This window comes from Aythya marila (assembly GCF_965140915.1).
Source record: "Aythya marila genome assembly, chromosome: 1".
Classification (NCBI taxonomy): Eukaryota; Metazoa; Chordata; class Aves; order Anseriformes; family Anatidae; genus Aythya; species Aythya marila.
In genome coordinates, this window is record NC_139042.1 from 147,262,239 (window position 1) to 147,283,599 (window position 21,361).

At 44.4% G+C, this 21,361-nt stretch overlaps 1 protein-coding gene across 1 annotated transcript; it reads left to right on the forward strand.

Annotated features, from left to right (window-relative positions):
• The first annotated feature begins 2,098 nt into the window (after positions 1 to 2,098).
• On the forward strand, positions 2,099 to 13,956 carry LOC309879744 (protein mono-ADP-ribosyltransferase PARP12-like). Its single transcript, XM_082763913.1, has 9 exons — positions 2,099 to 2,159; positions 3,457 to 3,503; positions 4,630 to 4,741; positions 5,215 to 5,335; positions 6,396 to 6,486; positions 7,778 to 7,853; positions 8,647 to 8,777; positions 10,672 to 10,823; positions 11,438 to 13,956. Exons 3-9 carry the CDS (start codon positions 4,685 to 4,687, stop codon positions 11,716 to 11,718), a joined length of 909 nt encoding a protein of 302 aa, XP_082620039.1. The 5' UTR covers positions 2,099 to 2,159; positions 3,457 to 3,503; positions 4,630 to 4,684; the 3' UTR covers positions 11,719 to 13,956.
• The last annotated feature ends 7,405 nt before the right edge of the window (positions 13,957 to 21,361 follow it).

Consider the following 21,361-nt stretch of genomic DNA (forward strand, 5'->3'; position numbering starts at 1 on the left):
AATTGGGAATTATTATTCTTGTTAAGACCGCTTCTGTTCTTGTGCTAAATCGACCTGTGAGAGCAATAGCATAGTTGCAAGGTTCATCCTCTTCCTGCCCCATGAATTAATTTACAAGCTGCTGGAAGCTGTCCAACAGGAAATGCAGACTTCCTGGGAAAAGCATCACAACCTAGGAAAGAAGGTACTGCCTTCAAGTGTCGTTTGAAGTGAGATTTGGAAACAGTTCTGGGTTCCCAAGCAGAGGCTGTGCCCCCTCAGGCCATGTGTGTGGCTGGGGAACCAATGTGCAGAAGACCTTGCAGAAGAGGGGAGCCCCACCACCCAAAGGTGGCCCAAATACACCTCCTTACATGCTGGTTTGGGGGATTTTTCTGCATTTGAGGTAGAAGCATGAGGTGCTGTCAGCCTGTTCCTGTGCTGTAAGACCCCTGTGAGCTCCCTGTAGCACCAGCTCTCCTGTGTCAAACCTTAGAGTGATCTGCAATTGCAACAGAGCTGCTTTGTGTCTGCAGATACACACTTAGAAAGGGTGAAACATCATTTTTTTCCATCTGTTTCCTTTGAAGAGAAAACGGGAATGAGACTTGGAATTTGTGGGGGGAAGAATAAGTGGGCTGTGGTTTCTTAATGGATGATAAATCATTTGACAAATGTAGGGAAACCACACCTGGGCGCCTCTGCTGACTATGCAGGAAAAGGATCTTATCTTGCAGGGATGTAGAATGTCTGTTCACAGACCTGTCAGATCCTCAAAATGCAGACACTTCTACTACTGCTGTTACATTGACAGCAGGAATCTGAGGTTCAACAGCTACATGGCAGTCACTGCAGTTAAAAGTAATAATAATAAAAAAAAGAAGTCAGAAGGTATCAGTTTACAGTGAGTTCAGGTGTCCAGGTTGTGGCAAGTTGTTTGTTTTAGAGAGGATGCTATGCTGTTCCAAGCAGAGCTATGCAAACATATTCTACCAAGCCAGAATGTTTTTCCTAGAGCTGGTACCTTGTGTCTACTGAAAAGCTTGGCTTCAGTTCAGAAGAGTATTTTACTAGAGAATTCACATATGCAAAAATGAACCTGCAGGATCTGATCCTATAAATCTAATCAGTCAGAGAAGCATAGAAGTTGCACAACTATGGAGATGAGAGACAGATACTATACAGGAGGTGAAAAGCCAGTCGGAAAAAGCTAGATGGGGAAGAACCAAGGTTCAACTTCATAATCATATTTCTGTTTCTATTTTTATCCTGTGTGTATAAAATGCACTCAGGGTGCAGCCTTTCCAGAAACTAAAACAGAGCTTTATATTTTGCCACCACTGGGCTGACTAGATCATCAGGAGATAAAACTGTTCTGGGCAATTCTACTGAATGTAATTCGTGTAACTAAACTAAAATAGAATGGTTGCATCTGAGTAGGTTTACGTGGTTAGCATTACTTGAGCTATTATGCTTCAGAGCTCTGCTGGGAAACTCTGTCAATCTTCTGAACTGGAAGGCCAGAGATCAGGTTGGAAAGCTCTTCACCCTCCTTTCATTTCTGCAGGGAAAAGCAGAGAGGAGCTTCAGAGTTCAAGGTAAAGGAATAAAGATTCTCAGGAGACTCCAGAGCTCTGTGTGGTTTAACTCTGCCCTGTTGAGCTCTGTGCTTGCTTTGCACTGGCTTGGGTCACTGTGCAATGCTGCCCTCTGAAAACCCCTCTGAATGATGCATAACCAGCACAGAGCACGTGCTGGGACTTGCACCCCTTTTCTGTATTGAGATCAGTGTATGTTTTGTAAGGCAATGGTAGCTTTGGGCTTCCAAAAACGATGTTCAGAAGAAGCTGCTCCTGACAGGAATCTCGAAAGGAGAAGATCTGGAGTATCCCTGGCTGTTTGAGGAACAGGAGGCATCGGTGCATGGTAACCACAGGTACATGACGACAGAAATCCAGCAAGAAAGTTAAGCTATGCTGGCTCACAGGAACGTTGATTTTTACTGATGCATCTGCCAAAAGCATTAGCTCCGCCTGGCCGTTCTGCTCATGCCTGGCAGGGGTACATGCATATGATGTAATAACCAGAAGGAAACGCTGTTCAGCTCCTCTTCCTGTGGGCTGGTGGCTAGTGGCAAAGCATTTGTGACGTCCCGCAGCGAGGCACGAAGGGAAAAGGAGGTACTGGACATACAGCTAGGAGTTCACGTGGGGCTCTAGCAGGCTGGTCATATTTCATTTCCGAAGGTCGAGCTGAATGCAGGGGATCTTTCCAACGTGGAGCAAGGGTTCAGAGGCTGGTCCGGTGCACAAGCACGTGATTGACACACCCAGGGGTGGTGGCTTAGCAGCCTGGTGGCAGGACCGTGAGTAGTGGTCTGAGGGGCTCTGACATCTTTTCTGGGGTGCATCTGAGGTGGGAGAGGGGAGGAAGTCGGTGATTTTACGGTTTGTGGGTTTTGCTTTTTGCTGGAAGGACACCTGCTTGTTGTTAATCAGACCATACGCTGCGTTTGCCTTCCTCAATTCATCCACCATGAATGAGGAGGAAGTGTGTAAAGTGGCGTGAGGTTGTCTTTAATGTACGCAAGCTGTTACTGTGGAGAAACGAAAGGCAAATTTACAGGGTATCTCTCTTGCGCAAGAACAGATAGTAACACCTCAGGAAAAGGTGAAGGACACGAGGTGTCTTGATAGTGACATATTTCTGTCTGTTTATTGTGCTTCACCTCTGTTTCTTTCTAGTTGGGGTAAGATGTTGAGCGGAAATAAAACAATACAGAGCAGAAACACTAGAGAGTGAAAGTGAAAGCAGGGCTCAAGCTTATGGTTTCGGAAAGCAGAGGGTGTGACAGCAGAGCAGGAGCTCTGGGTCTGAGCGGGGATTAGCAATAGTGTGTGGAGTAACGGGAGAGGGAATAGGGATGGGGGGAACAGGGGAGAAAAACTGCTGGAAACTTCATCTGACTTTTCTCCGTCACATCCCACTCATAGTATCCAAAAACTTCCCGTTTTCCTGCCATGGCAGCAGCATACTGCTGTGCAGAGGGGAGAGAAAGGGTGGCTGCATTAAAAAAAAAAAAAAAAAAAAAGTTAATGGGAGCATTGGGTCTTACGAATCCCCTGCAATGGGATTTGAAAGAAAATGAATCAGGAGATCGGGAGTGTTTTTCTAGGAACAGGCCTGGCTGGTGTTACCATGTATACAGAGCAACCACGGTCTGAAGACAGCAGTGGAACAAGCTAAGGCTACAAAGAAGACCCGAGCCCTTCCTTCTCTTTGCCCTGGCAGTCTGTGGGGCTGCCAGGCCTTTTTTTTTGTGGACCCTTGCACTGCAACCAACTCCAGAAGTTTTCCTTTGTTTTCCCCGGGTTAGCCTGCTGTGAATACCCATGATCCCTGCCAAAGCACGAAGGGTGTCAGGGCCAGTTAAATGAACAATCATTTCCATTTGCACACCGTGTTCATATTTTTCAGGCAGCTGTGAGCAGCTCTACCACAGACCCTTGTAAACTCCGGTGCAGGTAGGTGGGCAGCTCTGTGTGACCTGTGATAAGGTTGTGTTGTAGGGACAGTGAAGTGATGCATAGACAAATGTCATCTGGACTGGGGTACAGAACTGGAGGAGGAGAAAGCATGGCAGTAAGCAAAGTGCAAACCCTCTGCATTTTAATTACAGGCGGTCAGCTCTCCTGTCTTTGGAGGTGGTGTACCTCAGGGCAGAGTGCTGGGAGGGGACTTTGCTGGTGAGCAATTTGTTCCTCTTCTGAGGGTTTGCCGAGTACCTGTGGTGGGCTGATCTTGGTAGGCAGCCAGATGCCCACCCTGCAGCTCTCCTGTCCCTCTCTGCAACAGGGAGAAAATAAGATGCCAAAGCTTGTGGGGTAAGATAAAGGCAGGAAGATCACCAGATTACCAGTTACCATCACAAACAAGATGGAATTGACTTGGGGAAAATTAATCTAATTTGTTGATAATTAAAATGGATTTGGAGGAGAAAAACAGACAGAAATCAGAACATCACCTTCCCCCCTCTTTATTCCCAGGCTCTCTGTCACTCCTGACTGCTCTGCCTCCTCCTAGGAGGAGCAGGTGGGGCCTAGGCCTGAGGTCCAGCCCTTGGATCTGTCTCTGTCTGTCATGGGGCACCCTCAGCCTTTCCTCACAGAGGCCCTGCAAACCCCTGATGGCACCAGGGCTCCTGTCCTCATGCAGCACCTGTGAGGGGTTGCTTTGTTTTCCTGACCCATGAAGGAGGGGTGGTGCTGTTGGTGCTTTCTGAAGGCACTTGGATTTTGGAATTTGCTAGAAGCCAGGTCTTGCTACTGTTAGCCAGGTGGCACCACTGCTTATCACTTAACAAGCGGAGATCATTGTGTCAGTTGTGTTTTCTTCCAAAATATATTTTAGAATTATATATTTTTTAGAGAAAAACAGTGACCTGGGCCCAAGTCACTGAACTCAGGGTCATTTCTCTGATGCGTGCCATGCCAAACATACAAATATCAGTTCCTTGGTTTTGCAATTTCCAGCCCAAGAGGTCTTCTTTTCTGAGATGTGATTAGACTTCTGACCTCATCAGAGATATCATATATTTAGACAGCTTTGGAAAAGACACATATTGATTCTGGATCTTTCTTTCTGTGTTAGGGGTAAGGACGCAGCCAAGCATCAACCAGCACTTCTGTGCGTGTGGTACCTCGGAATGGAGAACATCTGGTACTGGCTTGATGACTTCGAGTGGATTGAGTATGGGAAAAAGGTGAGGTCCTCGGTGTCAATGCCAAGAGCTCTTGTTCAACCATCTTTGGAGAATTGTTTAGGGCACATTGTTCTGCAGCTGGTGTGGTCTACATGCCCTGCTGGTGTCCTTGCAATGCTGCTCTGATACCCTGGTGGATTTGTCTTACTCATTGTCCCTCAAAGCAGTACTGATACTCAGTGAAAGCTTTCAAAAGACTAGCTTTGAAAAACAATTTCATTTTCCAGAGGCAACAGAAGTAATTTGACTGAAGCTGACCACACAGACTGAATGCTTCTTTCTTGCTGTTGTTATAAGCAGCTGTTCCCTGTGGGGTACCCCTACATCCCTGAAGAACAAAATGCTGGAAGTATTAGAGACTAGTTCCACATGGCATCTCATTGCTGTGGCTTAGGGAAAAAGTGGTATGTCCCTACAGAGTCACCTAAACTGAAGACTAGTTTAACAGTATAATTTCCTTGTTCTTTCTTTAGCATCTGTATCATTCACCTGCCACGGTAAATTCTGCAGATCTGGAGAAGGCGTTTCTAGCTGACCCTAAAGGCACTCTGTTATTCTCAGCCGGTTCACAGATATATGAGTTAAACTTTAAAGGTGAAGTATCTCTTTATTTACCATTCATTACATAGCTGACTCTAAGGTGGCCTCCGTCATGTGGAGTTGTTGCTCTGTCTGGGTTTCTTTGAGCATGTCTTTTTTCCTCCAATAAGTTTTCTCCAAGCCGAATTTGAATATTAAGTACATTTCTCTGCAGTTCTGAGATACTCTGCTCAAACTTACAGACTTGTGCATCTGTGGTCAAAAAAGCATCTCTGACAATGCTGTACATTTAGAACAAAAACTGAGAATAAACACCTCATGGCATCTGGCTTATGCATTCAAGTTTACGTAACAGAAAAGGAGAAATGAGAAATTAAAAAAATAATATTAATATATAAATGTAAGAACTAAAAAATCAAATGGTGAAGAAGTAAGCTCTGGTAGACATCTTGCAAGATAGTTACGGGGAGAGAAAACACAGTGCAGCAAAGGAAAAATTATGGGCTAGTTACACAGGGAGAGAATGGGAAAATAAGAAATGTTTTTCTGTTTCTAATTATTTATAATTTATTTAACCATCTTAAGGTTTCTGCTAGCTTTCCAAACTTTAAATGTTTCTTGGCATGAATAAAAAGAATGGTGTTTAAAGGAGGAAACAATGGATAGTTAGCAATGCCACACTGTGTGTGCTCTGTGATATTGTTGCAGGACCAAAAAGATGTTCCTCAACCCCAGCTAACAAACCCATATTGCCAGAAAAGCCAGACTTATGGGCTCCATCATATCCTCCTGCTGCAGGCCAGACATCAGATGTGGTTTTCTCTGGCCAACAGCCTGGATGTGAATGCATCTGGAGGTGCAGTAGTTGATGGTTGCATTTGAGCTTCACAGCCTATGCTAGTAGGTTGTTGACCTTGATGATCTCCAAGGAGAAGCTACCCAAGTGGAAATGGTCTCAAACTAAGAAGTATGGAGTGGGGTGGACATGATAGAAAGAACATCACCGTTCAGCCTTCAGGGCTACCTGTTTTATTTGTATTTCTTTTCTAAAGGCCCAGTGTGTCCCCGGGCAATAAGTTATCTAATTATTGAGGTTTTGTGTTTTTCTTTCAAGACATGGTCCAAAGAAATTTGTTCTCTCAAACTCGAAGAAAAGTTGTCCGATTACCAAAAGCTCTGTCCCCTCCATTTGGACACAACATGAGGTACTATACATTGATTATTTCATAATGTCTCTGGATGATGCCACCTTTCTACTAAGAAATTCCTCTTACCTCTCTACAATTCAAGTTTAGATTTCTTAAATTCACTTTTAGAAACCTTTTGCTGACTAGTTTAACAGGAAATTTTGCTGTGACAGTATATTTGTAAATTATGCAATACTTCTGTGAAGCATGCTTGAGGGATATTTAGCGGCAGTCTCTGGCAGCCTTTACAGACCCATAGAGTAGATTTGTTCCTTCTGTGAGAGTAAGGTCACACAGGGCTGACACAACTGTGCCAGGAATTTTTGTTCCTTGATTTATGCCTCAACAATGCAAAACTGTGCACAGGGTATTACCTCCCAAGAACTGTGGAGCAGATAGATGACATCCCCTGGAAAGCTAAGTATGAAATAAAACAGAAAAAAAAAATCCCCTAAATGAAGTGACCAGGATGCAATTATTTGGGATAGTCAGTATATGGCTTTTTTAAAGGAAGTTCAGCATGACAGAATTTGGGCACATTTGCTGTAAAAGTCAGTTGGGCTATTGTTTTACTTAAAAAAGAAAAAAAAAAAAAAAAAAAGCTTCAGAAACTCACTGTCAATGCATGAGAAGCCAAGAGTTAAATTTAAGGGTAGGTTCAACCAAAAGTTTAAAGGCAAAACAAACCGAAGTTCCTGAACAGATGCTAACGCTCTGATTGCCTGTGATAAAACATTCATGCCAGGTGGACGGTTGAAGACTTGTGCTGGGAGTTGTTAAGCACTGACTGCTGCAGTAGTGCATGGGGGCACTGCTGTCCACCCATGGCCTCCTGCCAGGCTGTTCCTGGGAACAGGGAGGGACAAGCTGCCCATCTATCTGGTGATTTAGAGATGAGTAGCCACATGGAGAGTGAGGGCTCATGGTCCAGTTTCCTAGAGGTGCAAGCAGCACACATGGAGGTCTATCAGAGAGCAGTTTTACAAACCAACTGGCTATGAGCATCTGTTACTTCTTGACTGAAGTACTCCTACCACTGCTTTGGCCTGCCAAGAAATTAATTAGTGCTATTAGAATGTGTATGGACATCTAAACTGGAGAAACTGGAGAAAGGGGTAACTGTTATGTGGAAGGTAAAACAAAAATGAAAATCCCAGGATGCCTGAAGGGTGCTGAAAAGCCAGCTGGATTCTCCAGAAAGAGGATTTGGTTGGAAGTGTTATGGATTGTGACGCGCTCTTTCTCTTTCTCTCTCTCTCTCTCTCTCTCTCTCTCTCTCTTTTTTTTTTTTTTTTTTTTTTTTTTTTAGCCAGGACATGAATCTATCATTTTCTTCATGCCCTCCAGAATGGGACCAATCATCAGTGCCTGATATTGGGTACAAGGTATGTATTCTCACCTCTCCAGTGGGTTAAGTGAACTATGTTCTGCACTAATTTTCCTGAGCAGTAAGCTATATAAAACATGACCTTCATCTCCAAAGACCAAGGTGACTGAGGTAGTCTGAGCTTTTAAACATACCTTCTACAATATGCAACTATGAGGTGAAACAAGACTAACGGTGCCACATTCAGAATAGATCTGTGTCTCCTGGGAGGCTCTCTGAGATCCCGCATATATACCATGCAGGCTAAGGGCACTGCTGGTCTAGCCTGTCCCATGCATTCTTTCCACAGCAGTTTATCCTCTGATAAACTGGATAAATTGCATTTTAAAGGGGATTTTTAGTATTTCCTCAGTCTATTTAAGGCAAAATGTTATTTTCTGTGGTAAAACTAGGGGTTGGCCCTGTAAGAGAGTATCTAGAAGGATCTAGGGTGTCAAATTAAGGTGAAACTGATACCCACTCTTCTCCACACTGAATACTGCCATGCGTTTCAGATCTGGGTTAATCTGAAGTAAAATTAATCTATACGCATAAGAAGTGTGTCCACTGAAGGCAGTTTGTGTGGTATTACATTCATTTTCCTGTGCATCAGCACCTCAGTGCCTGTGCTTCCAACATGTGGAGAGAGAGTGATGGTGGGGAAAGGATGGTTAAGTGAAGAGACAGCAGAAGCTCATGATTTTAATGGCAGGGCTTTTCCTTTAGTGCAAGGAGGTTGATGAGTCCTTTGGAAGGGCTGGGAGCTGTTACTACTAGTAACACCTTATTTTTGATGTTTTTAAAATTTTCAGTTGGTAGAGCTCAGTTCCAGTTCCAGCGAATATGTAAAAATTCAGAGGCTGTTTGAGAAAACAATGAAAGATTACAACATCTGTCGGCTACAGAGGGTCCAGAACCCATCACTATGGCAAGTTTTTCAGTGGTTAGTATCTGTTTTACTTCATTATTCTCATGGTAGCAGAGCACTGCAATTTCCTGATCTATTGTCCTCGCAGGCTGTGATAGGAATTGCCAAATGCAGTAGTCCAACAGAATTAAGACTGCCGCACTCCCATGTGTCCTGGTCTAGCTGGTAGTGAGGTTCAGAACTTATTTCTAATAGGCACACATGCCCAAATACATGCATATACGCACAAAGTGCATCTCTATCTCTTGATAGAGATATATCTGAACACAAAAATTAACACAGACAGCACAGCACTCATGCAATCATAAGTAGTGCCAACAATCTCATCCTGTTCCCTTCTGGCTAATCAGAATGAAAGCTTGTTATTGGAAAATACATGTGCACATATTTATGTATCTAAGTACAGGTAAATACATGTATATATACAAACACAGATACACATATTATAGATACATATATATGTACACACATATATATATATGCACAGTGGTATGTGTCTCCTCAGGATCTGGTCTTAGACACTCAGTTTATGCATGTGCTGGCCCTGGGGTCCTCTCATCTCCAGTTGTGTTCTGCACAGATATACAAATGTGCAAATGGATCTCAGTTGACCTCTGTACTTCATGTTGCCTTCTGTAGTTGTCCTGAACCTCCTGGTCCCCCTGGTAGGCAAACCAGACCCTCTGCTCTATCCAATATCTGGCCCAGACTTATGACTGCTCCCATACCCGTGTCCCAGGTCACTTACCCTCCTCACTGACTGTCCAGCTTGATATTCACTAGTGATCACACATTCACACATGCATATCCTTGCTGCAGTTGCTTGTAAGCTGAGGCCCCACTTCAACTACTGTACACATACCCCCATATGTGCTCCTGCGTGTGGTCTGGAGGGTCCGTTGCCCAGGATAAGAGTTAGAAATGGAGTTTAATGAAGAGATAGGGCAGACTGCATGGATCAGGTGCTGGGCCTGGCTACACAAGCCTACTGACCAGTCAGTCACCTGTTTATAAATCACCAGCCCATTTTGCCCTTTTCCATCTGTTTTCCCATGTGTGTTCCTCACTAGGCCACCCTGAACCTTCCCTTGCCTTGCCTCTGTTCCTCCCCTCAAACATCCCTTTATAAATCTTGTGCAATCCCCAAATACTTTTCCCCTGCATCCCACAGGGAGTCCCATACCCCCATAGGCAGTACCCACCTCAGCCCATCAGGTGCTCCAGAGTCTCTCCATTGCTTGTGGTGCTGGGCGTCCCCCTAGCCCCTGGGGCTGAGGCTCCCCTGTGGAGCTCTGAGGGCTGAGCCTTCTTTCTTCCTAATCAGGTTATTGGGGTTCCCCTGCCTGTCTCTGCCTCTGTGTTCCTGTGTGGGTGTGGAAACAAGACTTTTTCTGCAAGACCTAACAGGTTGTATGTGTGGGTCTTGCTTACGTTATTCAAAAAGAAACATGCTTTCCTTTGCTGTGACTGAGTCGTGCCATCTCAAATTTATTCTTTTTATTGCTTAGTCTCTTCTACATGGGAGTTTTAAAAAACGGACTTTTTATGTGGTAAAGCTACAGGAAGAGATTCTACAGTCTTTACTGTGGCTTCACACTGTTTGTTTATAACCATATTTATTCATTCATGATTTATATAACCTGGGAACAATTCCCGCTTGAGATGTTTGTCTCTTTACTCTCTAATGTGATATGAAGTTTTGGGTTGATGAAGTTTTGGGTCCATGATGATTCAAGAACTTTTTGGTTTGCTGTACAGTAAAGTTACCAGCAGAAGGGCAAGGCGGGCAGGAACCCCACCAAGAGCAGTTTGCATCACTGTTCCTCCACAACCCCAAAGTAGGAGGAGCTGGGTTGGGAAATTGTCCTTGCTTGAATCAGGGCAACAAGTTATTCATTTTTGTCATTAGGCAAAAGGAGCAGATGAAGAAGCTCAATAAATCAAAATGTGTGGATGAGCGGCTCCTGTTCCATGGGACAAATCCATCCCTTTTGCCAGCCATCTGTGAGCAGAATTTTGACTGGAGGATTTGTGGCGTTAATGGGACAGCGTATGGAAAAGGTACAAGGGCATGGGCTGGACCTGCATTGAAACTCTCAGGGTGTTTCTAGAGCTCAGGGAAGAGCTGAGAAGAAGCCATGCTTCCATTCTGTTATTTGTGAAGTTGCGTAGAGTGAAAGCCATCAGGTCAACCTGTGTGGTCTTACCATGGGCCCAACCCCAGCTGTGGTGGGACTCCAAAGGCAACAGCAGGACCTGCTGGCCTGGGAGGAGTGGGTTCAGGGGCCTCAGCAGCATGGGCTCCAGATGCTGGCCAGGCTGGTGGGTCTGTGTGAGGTGACTGACTGTCCCTGACCACGGCGCTCCTGCCATTAGGGCACTCTCATCTGCATGCCTCTGCGTCACTGTAAGCAGTGTCAGCAGCTGTCAGGGGGTCTGAAAACATCCCTCTTGGCAGAATAGCAAAGCTCTTGGTCAGGTGGAACAGAGAGGTTGATTGAGAAATGCAGCTAGCATCTGTTGATGCTTTAAAAGAAGCCAACATGAAAACACATGGTGAGGATGTGTGTAGAGCTACCTGGGGCTGTTGAATCGCTATCTGCCAAAGGGCAGATAACAAATATTTGTTCTTTGGTTGATGCATTGTCTTACCTGTGTATTTTCCTGGTCCCTAGGAAGCTACTTTGCCAGAGATGCCAGTTATGCTCATGTTTACAGTTCCTCTAGGAGTGGTCACTACAGCATGTTTGTAGCTCAGGTTCTTGTTGGACAATTTGTTCAGGGACAATCTGAGTACCTTCGTCCTCCACCCAGACCCGGCAGTCCCAACAGGCTTTACGACAGCTGCGTGGATGATCCAGAAGACCCTTCAATTTTTGTCATCTTTGAGAAGTACCAGATTTACCCTGCCTATATTTTGGAGTACCGCGTTGGATCTTCATGTGTGATTCTGTAGTGAATGGCAGAATCTTCTTTGTATTTTCACTGAAACAATAATCAATATATATATATATATATTCATATTTGTACAAGTTTAGAACTTGCTAATGTCAAAATTTCCTTTGAGAAGCTAGAGAACATTTTGTCATGCAGCAAACCAATGTCAATCCCCTGTGGGATTTTGGGGCATAGTTTTTGTTGGTCTGAAGAAGAGGAAACGGCACAGAGGAGAGGATGGATGCAAAAATGCAGAGAGGAGTTTGGAAGAAAAGGAGTTTTCTGAATGCGTAAAAATTATTTTTGACTGCGGAGGGAGTTCACAGAGCCTCCAGCAATTAGGTGCCAGATTCTTCATTTAGAAGATCAGGCAGGGGTCTGGTGGGTGCTGCTCTAAGGGTGCACTGCGATGTGTGACTGCTGAGGTGTAGCTGTTTTTAACTTTGCGTGGGCTGGGCTACCAGATCTGAAGCAGAAGCACTCCTTGAGAAGCCCACGTTATTTCAGGGTCACTGCACAACCCTCGGTTCATGTCACTGCTAGAAGGAGCCATCCCACCTCTGGGTGTGGGTTGCTGCTCTGCTCCCAGTGCTACTGCTGATGACTGTACTAGGGTGGGCAGGATCAGATGCAGAGCATTCACCTACTTGAAAACTGACTTAGTCAAAAAGCCAACCAAACAACCCAACCCAACAATGACAACAAAAAAACACACAAACAAACACAATAAAGCACAGAACCAACAACTGCAAACCCAAAATACCAGCGAGGACAGTTCCCAGCTTTGCTTGTGCCAACCCAATAAAGAGACGGCAGGCTGCACCGCAGTCTTTGGCAAAAGGTGATACTGAACCTATAGCCCAAGCAGGGCTTTGAATGGTAAAATGTTGGGGAATATCTTAGTGAGTTGTTGAGAGATGAGATCACTACTGAAAATGAAAAGCAGCTTCATCAGTGAGTACTTCTGCATGGGGATTTAGCTTGATATTATAGATCTGCTAAAAATGTCCCGTGAACCTGAACTTACTGCTACCTTGGGAGCACCTGTGCGCCTCCCAGGTTCTGCAGCTGTGAACAAAAGCATTCCTTAGCACCCTTTCAGGTGAGAAATGCTTGCAAACAGGCAGCAACACGTGCCATTGTCAGCAGGCACTGAGCATGGATCTGACAGATACATGAGCAAGTTTTCCCCCTTGGGGGTAAAAGAAAAAGTGTGAGTTCTCTACCCTGTCAAGAATGGATTAAATAACTTCTGACTCAGACACATGTGACTGACAGCTTCAGAGTCACTGAGGTGGTGGTGGAGAAGGTCCAATGGAGGAATGCTGTGAGTAGCCATGCTGCTTTCTGTGGAGCTCACTGCTCTCTGTGCCAGCCTGAGAGGTGCTGGGTGGGCAGGTGTTGGAGTGGGCTTGTCCCTGAGCATCCACAGTGTGTGGAGCTCATTCTATTGATGGATGCAGAGGACACCTCCTCTCAGCATGGGATGAAATGATCAGTTGGATCACGACTAATGACTTCTGCACCTTTCCAATACGTTGCCTGCTTTCAGGGTGCTGTTAAAGTGCTTTATCTGTGTCTAATGGGGAGGTTTAGGGAGCGCATCAGCTGCAGAACACCCAAGGGAGAGGGCCATGCTAAGAGGTCAGCCCCCTGCTCAGGAGTCCCCAGATAGGAAATTTTAGTGTTTAAAAAAATAGAAAAAAAATCCTAACACACGCTCACAAAACACTCCCTCTGTGTGTGAGAGAAAGACGAAGCAGGGTATCGGCAACTTCTCTTGTCATTCCTTTAGCAATTGTCTTGCAGGAACCAGCAGCAATCTCAGAAGAATCAATTATGTTTTGCACTTAAATAAATAATGCATTTCTTCCACATACTGAGACGTACCTAATTTTCTCTTGCAAAGATGTTAGCTCAAGTGATCTTTTCATCGTAATTTATTTCTAATTGATTTCCTGGTGGTGGTGCTCTAAGGTCTTTGTAGTGTAGTCCCTGGTTTTAATGTTGTTGGTTACATAGTCATGCACCTGTTCCAGGCTTTCTATTAAATAACATCTCAGCAAGTTTTCAGGCTTTCTTTTAATTTACTCATGCCAAGTTTGACTTTTCAGCGTTTTTTAAGAATCCTTTTAACAACTTTGACAAAATTTATTACAGGCTGATTAGACTGTACAAACCTAATGCTTGATGGAAGGTGCTGAATGGCATGTTGTTTTTCAAAGCACTTAAACTCCTAAAAATCAAACCGAGCCCCAAAACCTGTAAGAAAACACAGATACTGTTTTTGTTGTAACATGCTCAATAATTAAATTTATCAAAGCTGTTTCTGGACCGAGGCAATAACAACCCAGAATTAGCATGTGGTTGTGGTAATGATGTGGGACCAAGGGCTTGTGGGGAGGGCAGGGTCCTCAGTTCGGGGCTACAGGATCATCAGGAATCAGGCTTTCACTGCCCAGGGAACAACCTCTTCCAATTGCTCCTATTCTTTTGTTGTCATGCTTCTTTTGGGGAAGCCTGTTGTCTGCTGTATTGAGCCCTAGACACAGTTTTCCAAACCAATTTGAACTATCTTTCCAAGATTACTTTTACATCTAGCCTACAAACACAAGGAATAGGGAAGGCTAACCTGGATCATATCCATCTGTTCTGAATAAGCTTAGATTTTCCTTCCAGATGCTTTGCTGCAGTGTCAAAGGAGCCATTAATCAGTGTGCCAGAGCTCAACCTGAAAATACCTGGCAAGCATCTACATATAATATTCTAACCACTGGAGGAAGCTGTGTCTTTACTCATTCCCAAAGAGCAGCATTATATCACTGTGTGTTCTCTGAATCATTTCTCTTGGGCTGTATCTGCAGCTTCAGTCTCCTTAAATTCTTTTTCAAAATTGTTTTCCCTTTGCCACGTCCAAAAGGGATGTTAGAAGTCACATTGGTCTCTGTTTTCTTTAACACTTTGTGCACTCTTTCAGTCTTGCTTCCTGTAAGTTCCTATCTTCACATAACTAGTTTGATTGAAAGTTCTTACATAATCGCTTGAAAACCACTTCCTTTTTTTGGGGGGGTCACACTGAGCAACTCATGTTCCTTCCAACGCTCTTCATATTTCTTTAGTATAGTCTTAGATGTGATTTGTTTCAATGCACAAAACTGTAGGCTACTAACTAAACCTCAACCTTGTGACAGCACTATCAAAAATGCATTTTTTTTTTTTCCATAAGGGCTTCCTCCAGTTGCTGCTGTTTCTGTACTGTCTGAGTAACTCCACGGTGTGTTCTGCTCACCTGTTTTTTTTCTATTTTTTTTTTTTTGTTTCCTCCTCAGATCAATTTTTGCAACTATTTTCCTTTTTTCTTCAACTTCTATTTCTTTTTGTTCCTGTTAACCAATGGTATCTAGGAAGTTTTCTGAGACATACCTAATGAGACACTCACAGGTAAATAAAAAGCTTAATTACATAGCAGCTGGGGAGGCAATTAGCAGGTGTCTTATCTATCTAAATGCTATCACCTGAGATAAAAATCAATGGAATTCTGTAATGACTCTGACTGTGAATTCATGAAGATTTTGGAGGCGCTGCTCATCATGGGTAGCAGCTCCTTTCAGTAGGCAGTGTAAGAGACATGGACTTTGTAGATAGGTGATCTATTCCAACATCTGCTGAGGTTTTGCTGATGAACCCAGGGAGAATCAGCAATACTGACTTCTACAATTGAAACATTGGTAAGAACCAAATAACGCTATTGCCACCTACCCAACATCAGGTGTCTGCTCACATACCAGGGGGCTGGTACACTCACACAGCAGAAAATGGCACGTCTGGGTTCAAGCACAGGAAAAGATAAAGTTTTAGGATTTGTTCTTTTCCCTGAGGATTCAGAAACCAGACAATTTTCAGGGCTATGAAATAATAACATATGTCTAGGAATTCCTCTTGACACTGCTTTGAAACAACCTGCCAGAAGCTGATCCTTTCTTCCCCCATTTCTTCTCCTTTACTTTTTTTTTTTTTTTTTTTTTTTTTTTTTTTTTTTTTTTTCCCTCCAGTCAGTTCTGCACTTTTTGGCTGTTCCTTCAGCTCGTTCAGTGGCACTGAGACCCACTGGTATTGGCCAGATGATTCCCTGCAGTGGATTGAGGATGGGAAGCAGGTGAACTCCACAGCAGCCCTGACACCCTGCTCCGAGTCCTAGCCACTAGTGGGGAACAACTGCTTTAAATTTTGTTTTGTTTTTGGTGAGGACCACCTGTAAGGTGGCAGAAAATCTTTCTCCATATTTCTGCATTGCTGACCAACCGTTGTATTTTCACTGATGCTCTCAGGAGAGCTCCTGAATGCCACCTCTAAGCACAGATGCATGTCCTAGGAGTGGCTAAGATAATTATTGAGGCTATGAGGCTGTTTTTTTTCTGTACACACACACAAACACCACATGTGTATATACATTATATGCATATTTTGGGCATGGTATGTCACGACTCACTAAGAAGCCAAAAAACTTGGATTCAGAAAGTCGCTTCTCTAGAATACAGTGTCGCACTATTCTGACTATTAAATACATTTCGGATGTTATGCTGAACATTTACAAAGACCCCATTGTGAGTATTCAATGTCAATTGCCTGTAATAGGTATTACCACTTCAGTCATTTCTGTAGCATTCAACCTGTGCTGCAGCCATGGTGACACCTGCCCAGGAGGAGACGGTGTATCAAGCAGATCAGGATGGCACTCTGAAACTTCAAGTTTGTTCACAGAAATAGGACATAAATTTTAAAGGTAAAATTCTTACTCATTTGTAATTTAATACATGTCTCTCACCTGAATGTGCCTCGTGGAGCCCTATGACCAACAGAAGTGTCTGTCCCAGCCAGAGGGAAAATACATCTTCAAAAGCATTCACTATAAAATTAATTGTGTGAATTGGGAAAGTACAGGAGATGTTGCTTATGTCTGACAGAACACAAAATGGGGGAGAAATAATAATAATAAAATCTAATTATTTTGTTTTAATTTGTGATTTGATTGCTGGAGCTATTGGACAGGAATACAGTTAAAAGATTAGAAAAATAGAGTCATGGTATTCAACAAAAAGAAAAGCAAAAGCATTAGGATAATAGTTTGAAACCAAAACCTAGGAGTGGCATTGCAAGAGCTCAAAACTCACTGTGTGATGGGATCAAAACAGGAGCCATTACAGGTGGCCAAGAGGGCGTGTGTGCACTGCTCATGCTGCCAGTTCAAGCAGGAGCAACGCTACAGAAAATGACCCCATGTTGTGGAGATAATAAAGTGAAAAAAGCCATTGATAAGTTGCTGTATGGGTACATCAGTAATTTTTCATATGGACAGTGTTCCTTTCTGTATAGCAGTGGCTGAACAGGGGCATACCAAATGGTGCTAGCCTGGCTCTGGTCTCCAGCAGCAATAGGTGCTGGATCCTTGGAAAAGAGGATGAGCAATAAGTAGTGATGCATCCCTTGCTGCCAGGGATATGTAGCTCAGGGACTTCCTAATTCACTGATTATAACTAAATAACACCTTTGTCTTTAATGGCCCTCAGTGGATTTCTTCTCTTCTCTGGGTTTCTTAAGTCTTTCCTGACATGCTGCAAACTTCTAGCACCTGCATTGTGTTGCAGCAGTGGGATCTGCAGTTGAGCTAAGCATTTATTGAAAAACTGCTCTGCTTCTGCGTGCCTTTATGTTTTCTTTCAAGATATTTTCCAGAGAAATCTGAAAATGCAGGTGACAAGAAAAATCTGCCAGTGGCTGGAGAATGAGTCTAGCAGAGGTGGGAATCAGATGGAGGAAAAGTGCAGGGTGCTAAGTTCAGGGTTGCTGTGTCTCTAGGTGATGAAACCCACACCTAGCTTTTAGGGCCTGCTGGGAAGAGGACAGTGGAGGCTATAGAAGTGAGGCCCTCAGGTCCATCCTTCTTGCTCAGTGTCAGTAATTTTGGGGGATTGGCCCAATTTAGGGTCTGTGAGGTAGGGGCACCACAATGCACCAGTGCTTGTCCATGGTCAGTACAAGAAACTGTTGGTATGGGATAGACAACTTGAACCAGTGGCAGGAACATGAAGCGGAGGTAAGCACCTCGTGCCAGCCTCTCCTCAGGGCTGCCGCTTCTTCTGCTCTTTGCAAGCTTATCTCAGGTACTGGGTAGTGCAAGCTCATCTCGGGTATCATACGGCCTCCCCACAGCTCAAGTGCATTTTGACTTACTCAGCACCTCTCGTGATTTTGCTTAGATCCCTCAGGACCCTGTGAGGTCTAAGCCTGAGTACTGTTTATTTTCTTGGCTGAACCAGAACCTTTCAGAATTGCTTTCATCTAAACAGCATTTTTGCTGTGTGCACATCTGGGAGGGAAGTGCATTTTTCTTTGGGAGATGCTAATAAACCACTGATGAAGAGTGCCAGAAAGTGATCCCATGCGCTGACAAAGAACAATAGCAAGACACAACCATTTTGGAAGCTGTGGCAATGTCCTCCAGCCACAGGTGGAAGGACTGAGGAGGGGGTGGTGGACCCCATTGGTAGGCCATGCCAACAGGCCTGGTCCATGCGTGTTGTGCTGGGAACAAGTAGAGGAAGAGTCCAGCAAACAGCTTCTGGTGGGTGTTGGGGTTAGGGCTGGGGAAGGCCTCTGCACTGGGGAACTCCAGGTCATAGGCAATTAACCCTGGTTGGCAAACAAAATGCAGCTCTGCGGGCTCCTTAACATGCAGCTGTCTTCCAGTGCATGTTTTCCTTCCCTTTTCTAATCCCCAACAACTGTGCTGTAACCTCTGCCCAGATGGAGAAGGCATTTCAGGCCAAACAGAAAGTCGCTCTCCGGTTTCAAGCAGGATCTCAGCAGTACGAGAGTAGTACCGGTGGGGTGTGGTGTGATAGGAGAGGCAAGGTTGTCTGTGGTGGAGGCTGCAGGGTTGTCAGGAATGCTTCTGGGACTGCCAGAAGCTGATCTGCCTTCTTTATTGCCCATGGACATACTTCTGTGCTCTGTCTATTGCTGATTAATAGAAAGCTGCTGGTACTGGCAACACAACCATGGTATTGAATGAGGTGAGCATCCCCCTCTCATGCCGTAACACCCTAGGCCATTTGCTCCCTTCCACCTGGCTGCTTCCCCCAAAGTGAAGGAAAGGTTGTGGTACATCAGGACAGGAGCTACGTCTAGTCCCAGAGCCCATCCCCTCCACAGGGTGATAGGTGTCCACAGAAAAACCTAAGTTCGAGGCAGGCATGTAGCCATACACCCCCCCCAAATGCTCTTCCTGCCTCTAGCAATTTTTGTCTCAAGGACCTCCTGCATCAAGAATTGGTATCTATATGTATTAAGCCTGGATGCATTTCTCCTTCAGTAATTATACCATTATTTTTTAAACCTGTGTAAACCTTTAGCATCTGTTACAACTTGTGGCAAGTATTCCCACAGCTGAAATGAATGTTTGAAGGAGGAGCTCCTTTTCCTTGCTCTGAAATCATCACATGCTAGCTTTATTTAATGAGTAAAGCTAGGATGTACTCCTACTGCTTGTTTGGTCCCCTCAAAAGTTTCTGTAAGGTTTGGTGATTTTCCTCAATGCTCCTTAGAAAACCAGCTCTGAAAACAGGCTGCCTTTACAGGTGGCTGTGGGATTTGGTGAAAATTCAAAAGTTCTGGGCATGTGAGAAAGGTCTGCTTTCTGCATACTTCTGCTGAAAGAAGCAAGTGAAAACCACCTGTTTTACTCATCAAGGCGCGTGGGAGCCATCCCCTTCAATAATCTTTCTTGGAAATAACTTGGGAGCCTGTAATCTCACCTCCTCCTTCCAGGGAGCCGCTGTTCCCTCACCAGAGGGCAGAGGAGGGTGAGGAGCTGCCAAGAGTGAGGTGGGTGGCACTGCACAGCGGAGGTGTGGGGAGGTGATGTGCATGGATGATCAGAGTGCTCTGCAGCTGCCTGCAGTCCCTAGACGGGGGAGGCCCTCTGATCTGCAGCCTGGTAAGCCTCCGATCTGCAGGGGCTGGTAAAGACAGCAGGGAGATTCTGCTGGGGCACAGAGATGAGTCCGCCATCTGATGGGCTTATATCACTTGCTCTTCCCCTTGACTTGCACACACAGGTGTGAAATCCAGCTCTGCTGAGTGTGCTACAAAAGCCATTGCTAACAAATATCCCTCTCCTTTGTAGCATCCAGAGCAGGGTCCTGCCTCTATAACTTCTGCAGATGTGGAGCAGTGGTTTCAAATTCATCAGGAGGGTCCTTTTGAATTTCGAGTTGGTTCACAGAAACATGAGAGAGATTTCAAAGGTAAAAGATCCATGTGCTTAACTCTTGACGTATTTACAGGGCTAACTGTCATGCAGCTCCAAAATGTCCTTATAGTACTTTTATGCTTGGATGCAAAAGCAACGAGGGCACATTTCATGGAGTACAAGCAGCTGGTCTTAGTGCAAGAGGAAGGGGAAAGAAGTAAAATATAAAATAGAGAAAATTGAAGCTTTCTTTTTTTTTTTTTTTTTTTTTTTTTCTTTTTCTTTTTTCTTTTTTTCTTTTTTTTTTCTTTTTTTCCAGGCAATTGAATTGGGCGTGGCTCTGATCTAAACAGAGAGCCATTTTACAGTAATGTCTCTGTCTCCTTGATGTTACAACATACTGTATTGAGATTGTAAATATGGGAAGCTTTTTTATGTATTTACAGTCAGGGACTGAAAGATGTAAGTATAATCAGGGCTTTTCCTAGTAGAAGAAAAACAAATTAAAAAAACAACCAAACAACAAAAAAACACCCTGCAAGCTTCTGTGGCCGCTACCTTGGGAGAGAGGAGGGAAGGTTGTGGTCACCACAATTTAAGATGACTGTGAACTGTATATGAGTTTCTATAGCATGTGTACGTTCTGTGCAGAGCTTAGAAAGAAATTACGAGCAATGACTGCTGCTCATGATGTGTCACATTTTAAGGAGACAATTCAAATGTTAAATGTTAAAAAGGTGAAAAGAGTGAATGTCTTCTGTCTAGAGGAGGGTGTGCACACCTTCCACACCAGTCTGAGGGAGCAAGAGGTATAGCAGAAAGCTATCCCCTCTCCTGTGTGAGGCTGGAGAAAGGGCATGGCTACTCTGGTGGACTTCTCCAACAGCTGGACAAAGAGGAGTTTGTCCAACATCTCTCACAAGTGAGCTGTGAGTTAGCACTCAGGAGGTGGCTGAGCACCATCGCTGTAGCTCATGCTGGGTTTATACTCCAGTTGAGTGAAGTGAGGCACAGTCAAAAAGATGTCCACAAAACTTTCAAAACTTTCACAGGCAACACTTAAGCACCTGTGAGTATTTACCCTGTGCTGTTGCATGAGGTCAGAGAGGAGAGGGGCCCTACTTTCAGCACCACAAGATGACCCAGTTCTGGTTGGAAGCCAGCTTAGCAACCTCCAGGTATCAGTGGTTTTGGAGGCACGTTCTACGTGAAGAGAAGAAAAGGTGAAATTGGGTGGTGATGGTAATCAGCTCCTCAGTTAGCTGCTACAATGTGAATTCCCTGTGCAGATGTCTTCTGAGTGACAGCAAAATGCCCGAAGCAGAAATGGCAGGGAGCAGAGGAGAGGCTCGATGCAGGAGAGCAGCGTGTGCAAGGCTAATCCCATTGCATTGCACAACGACATCTGCTC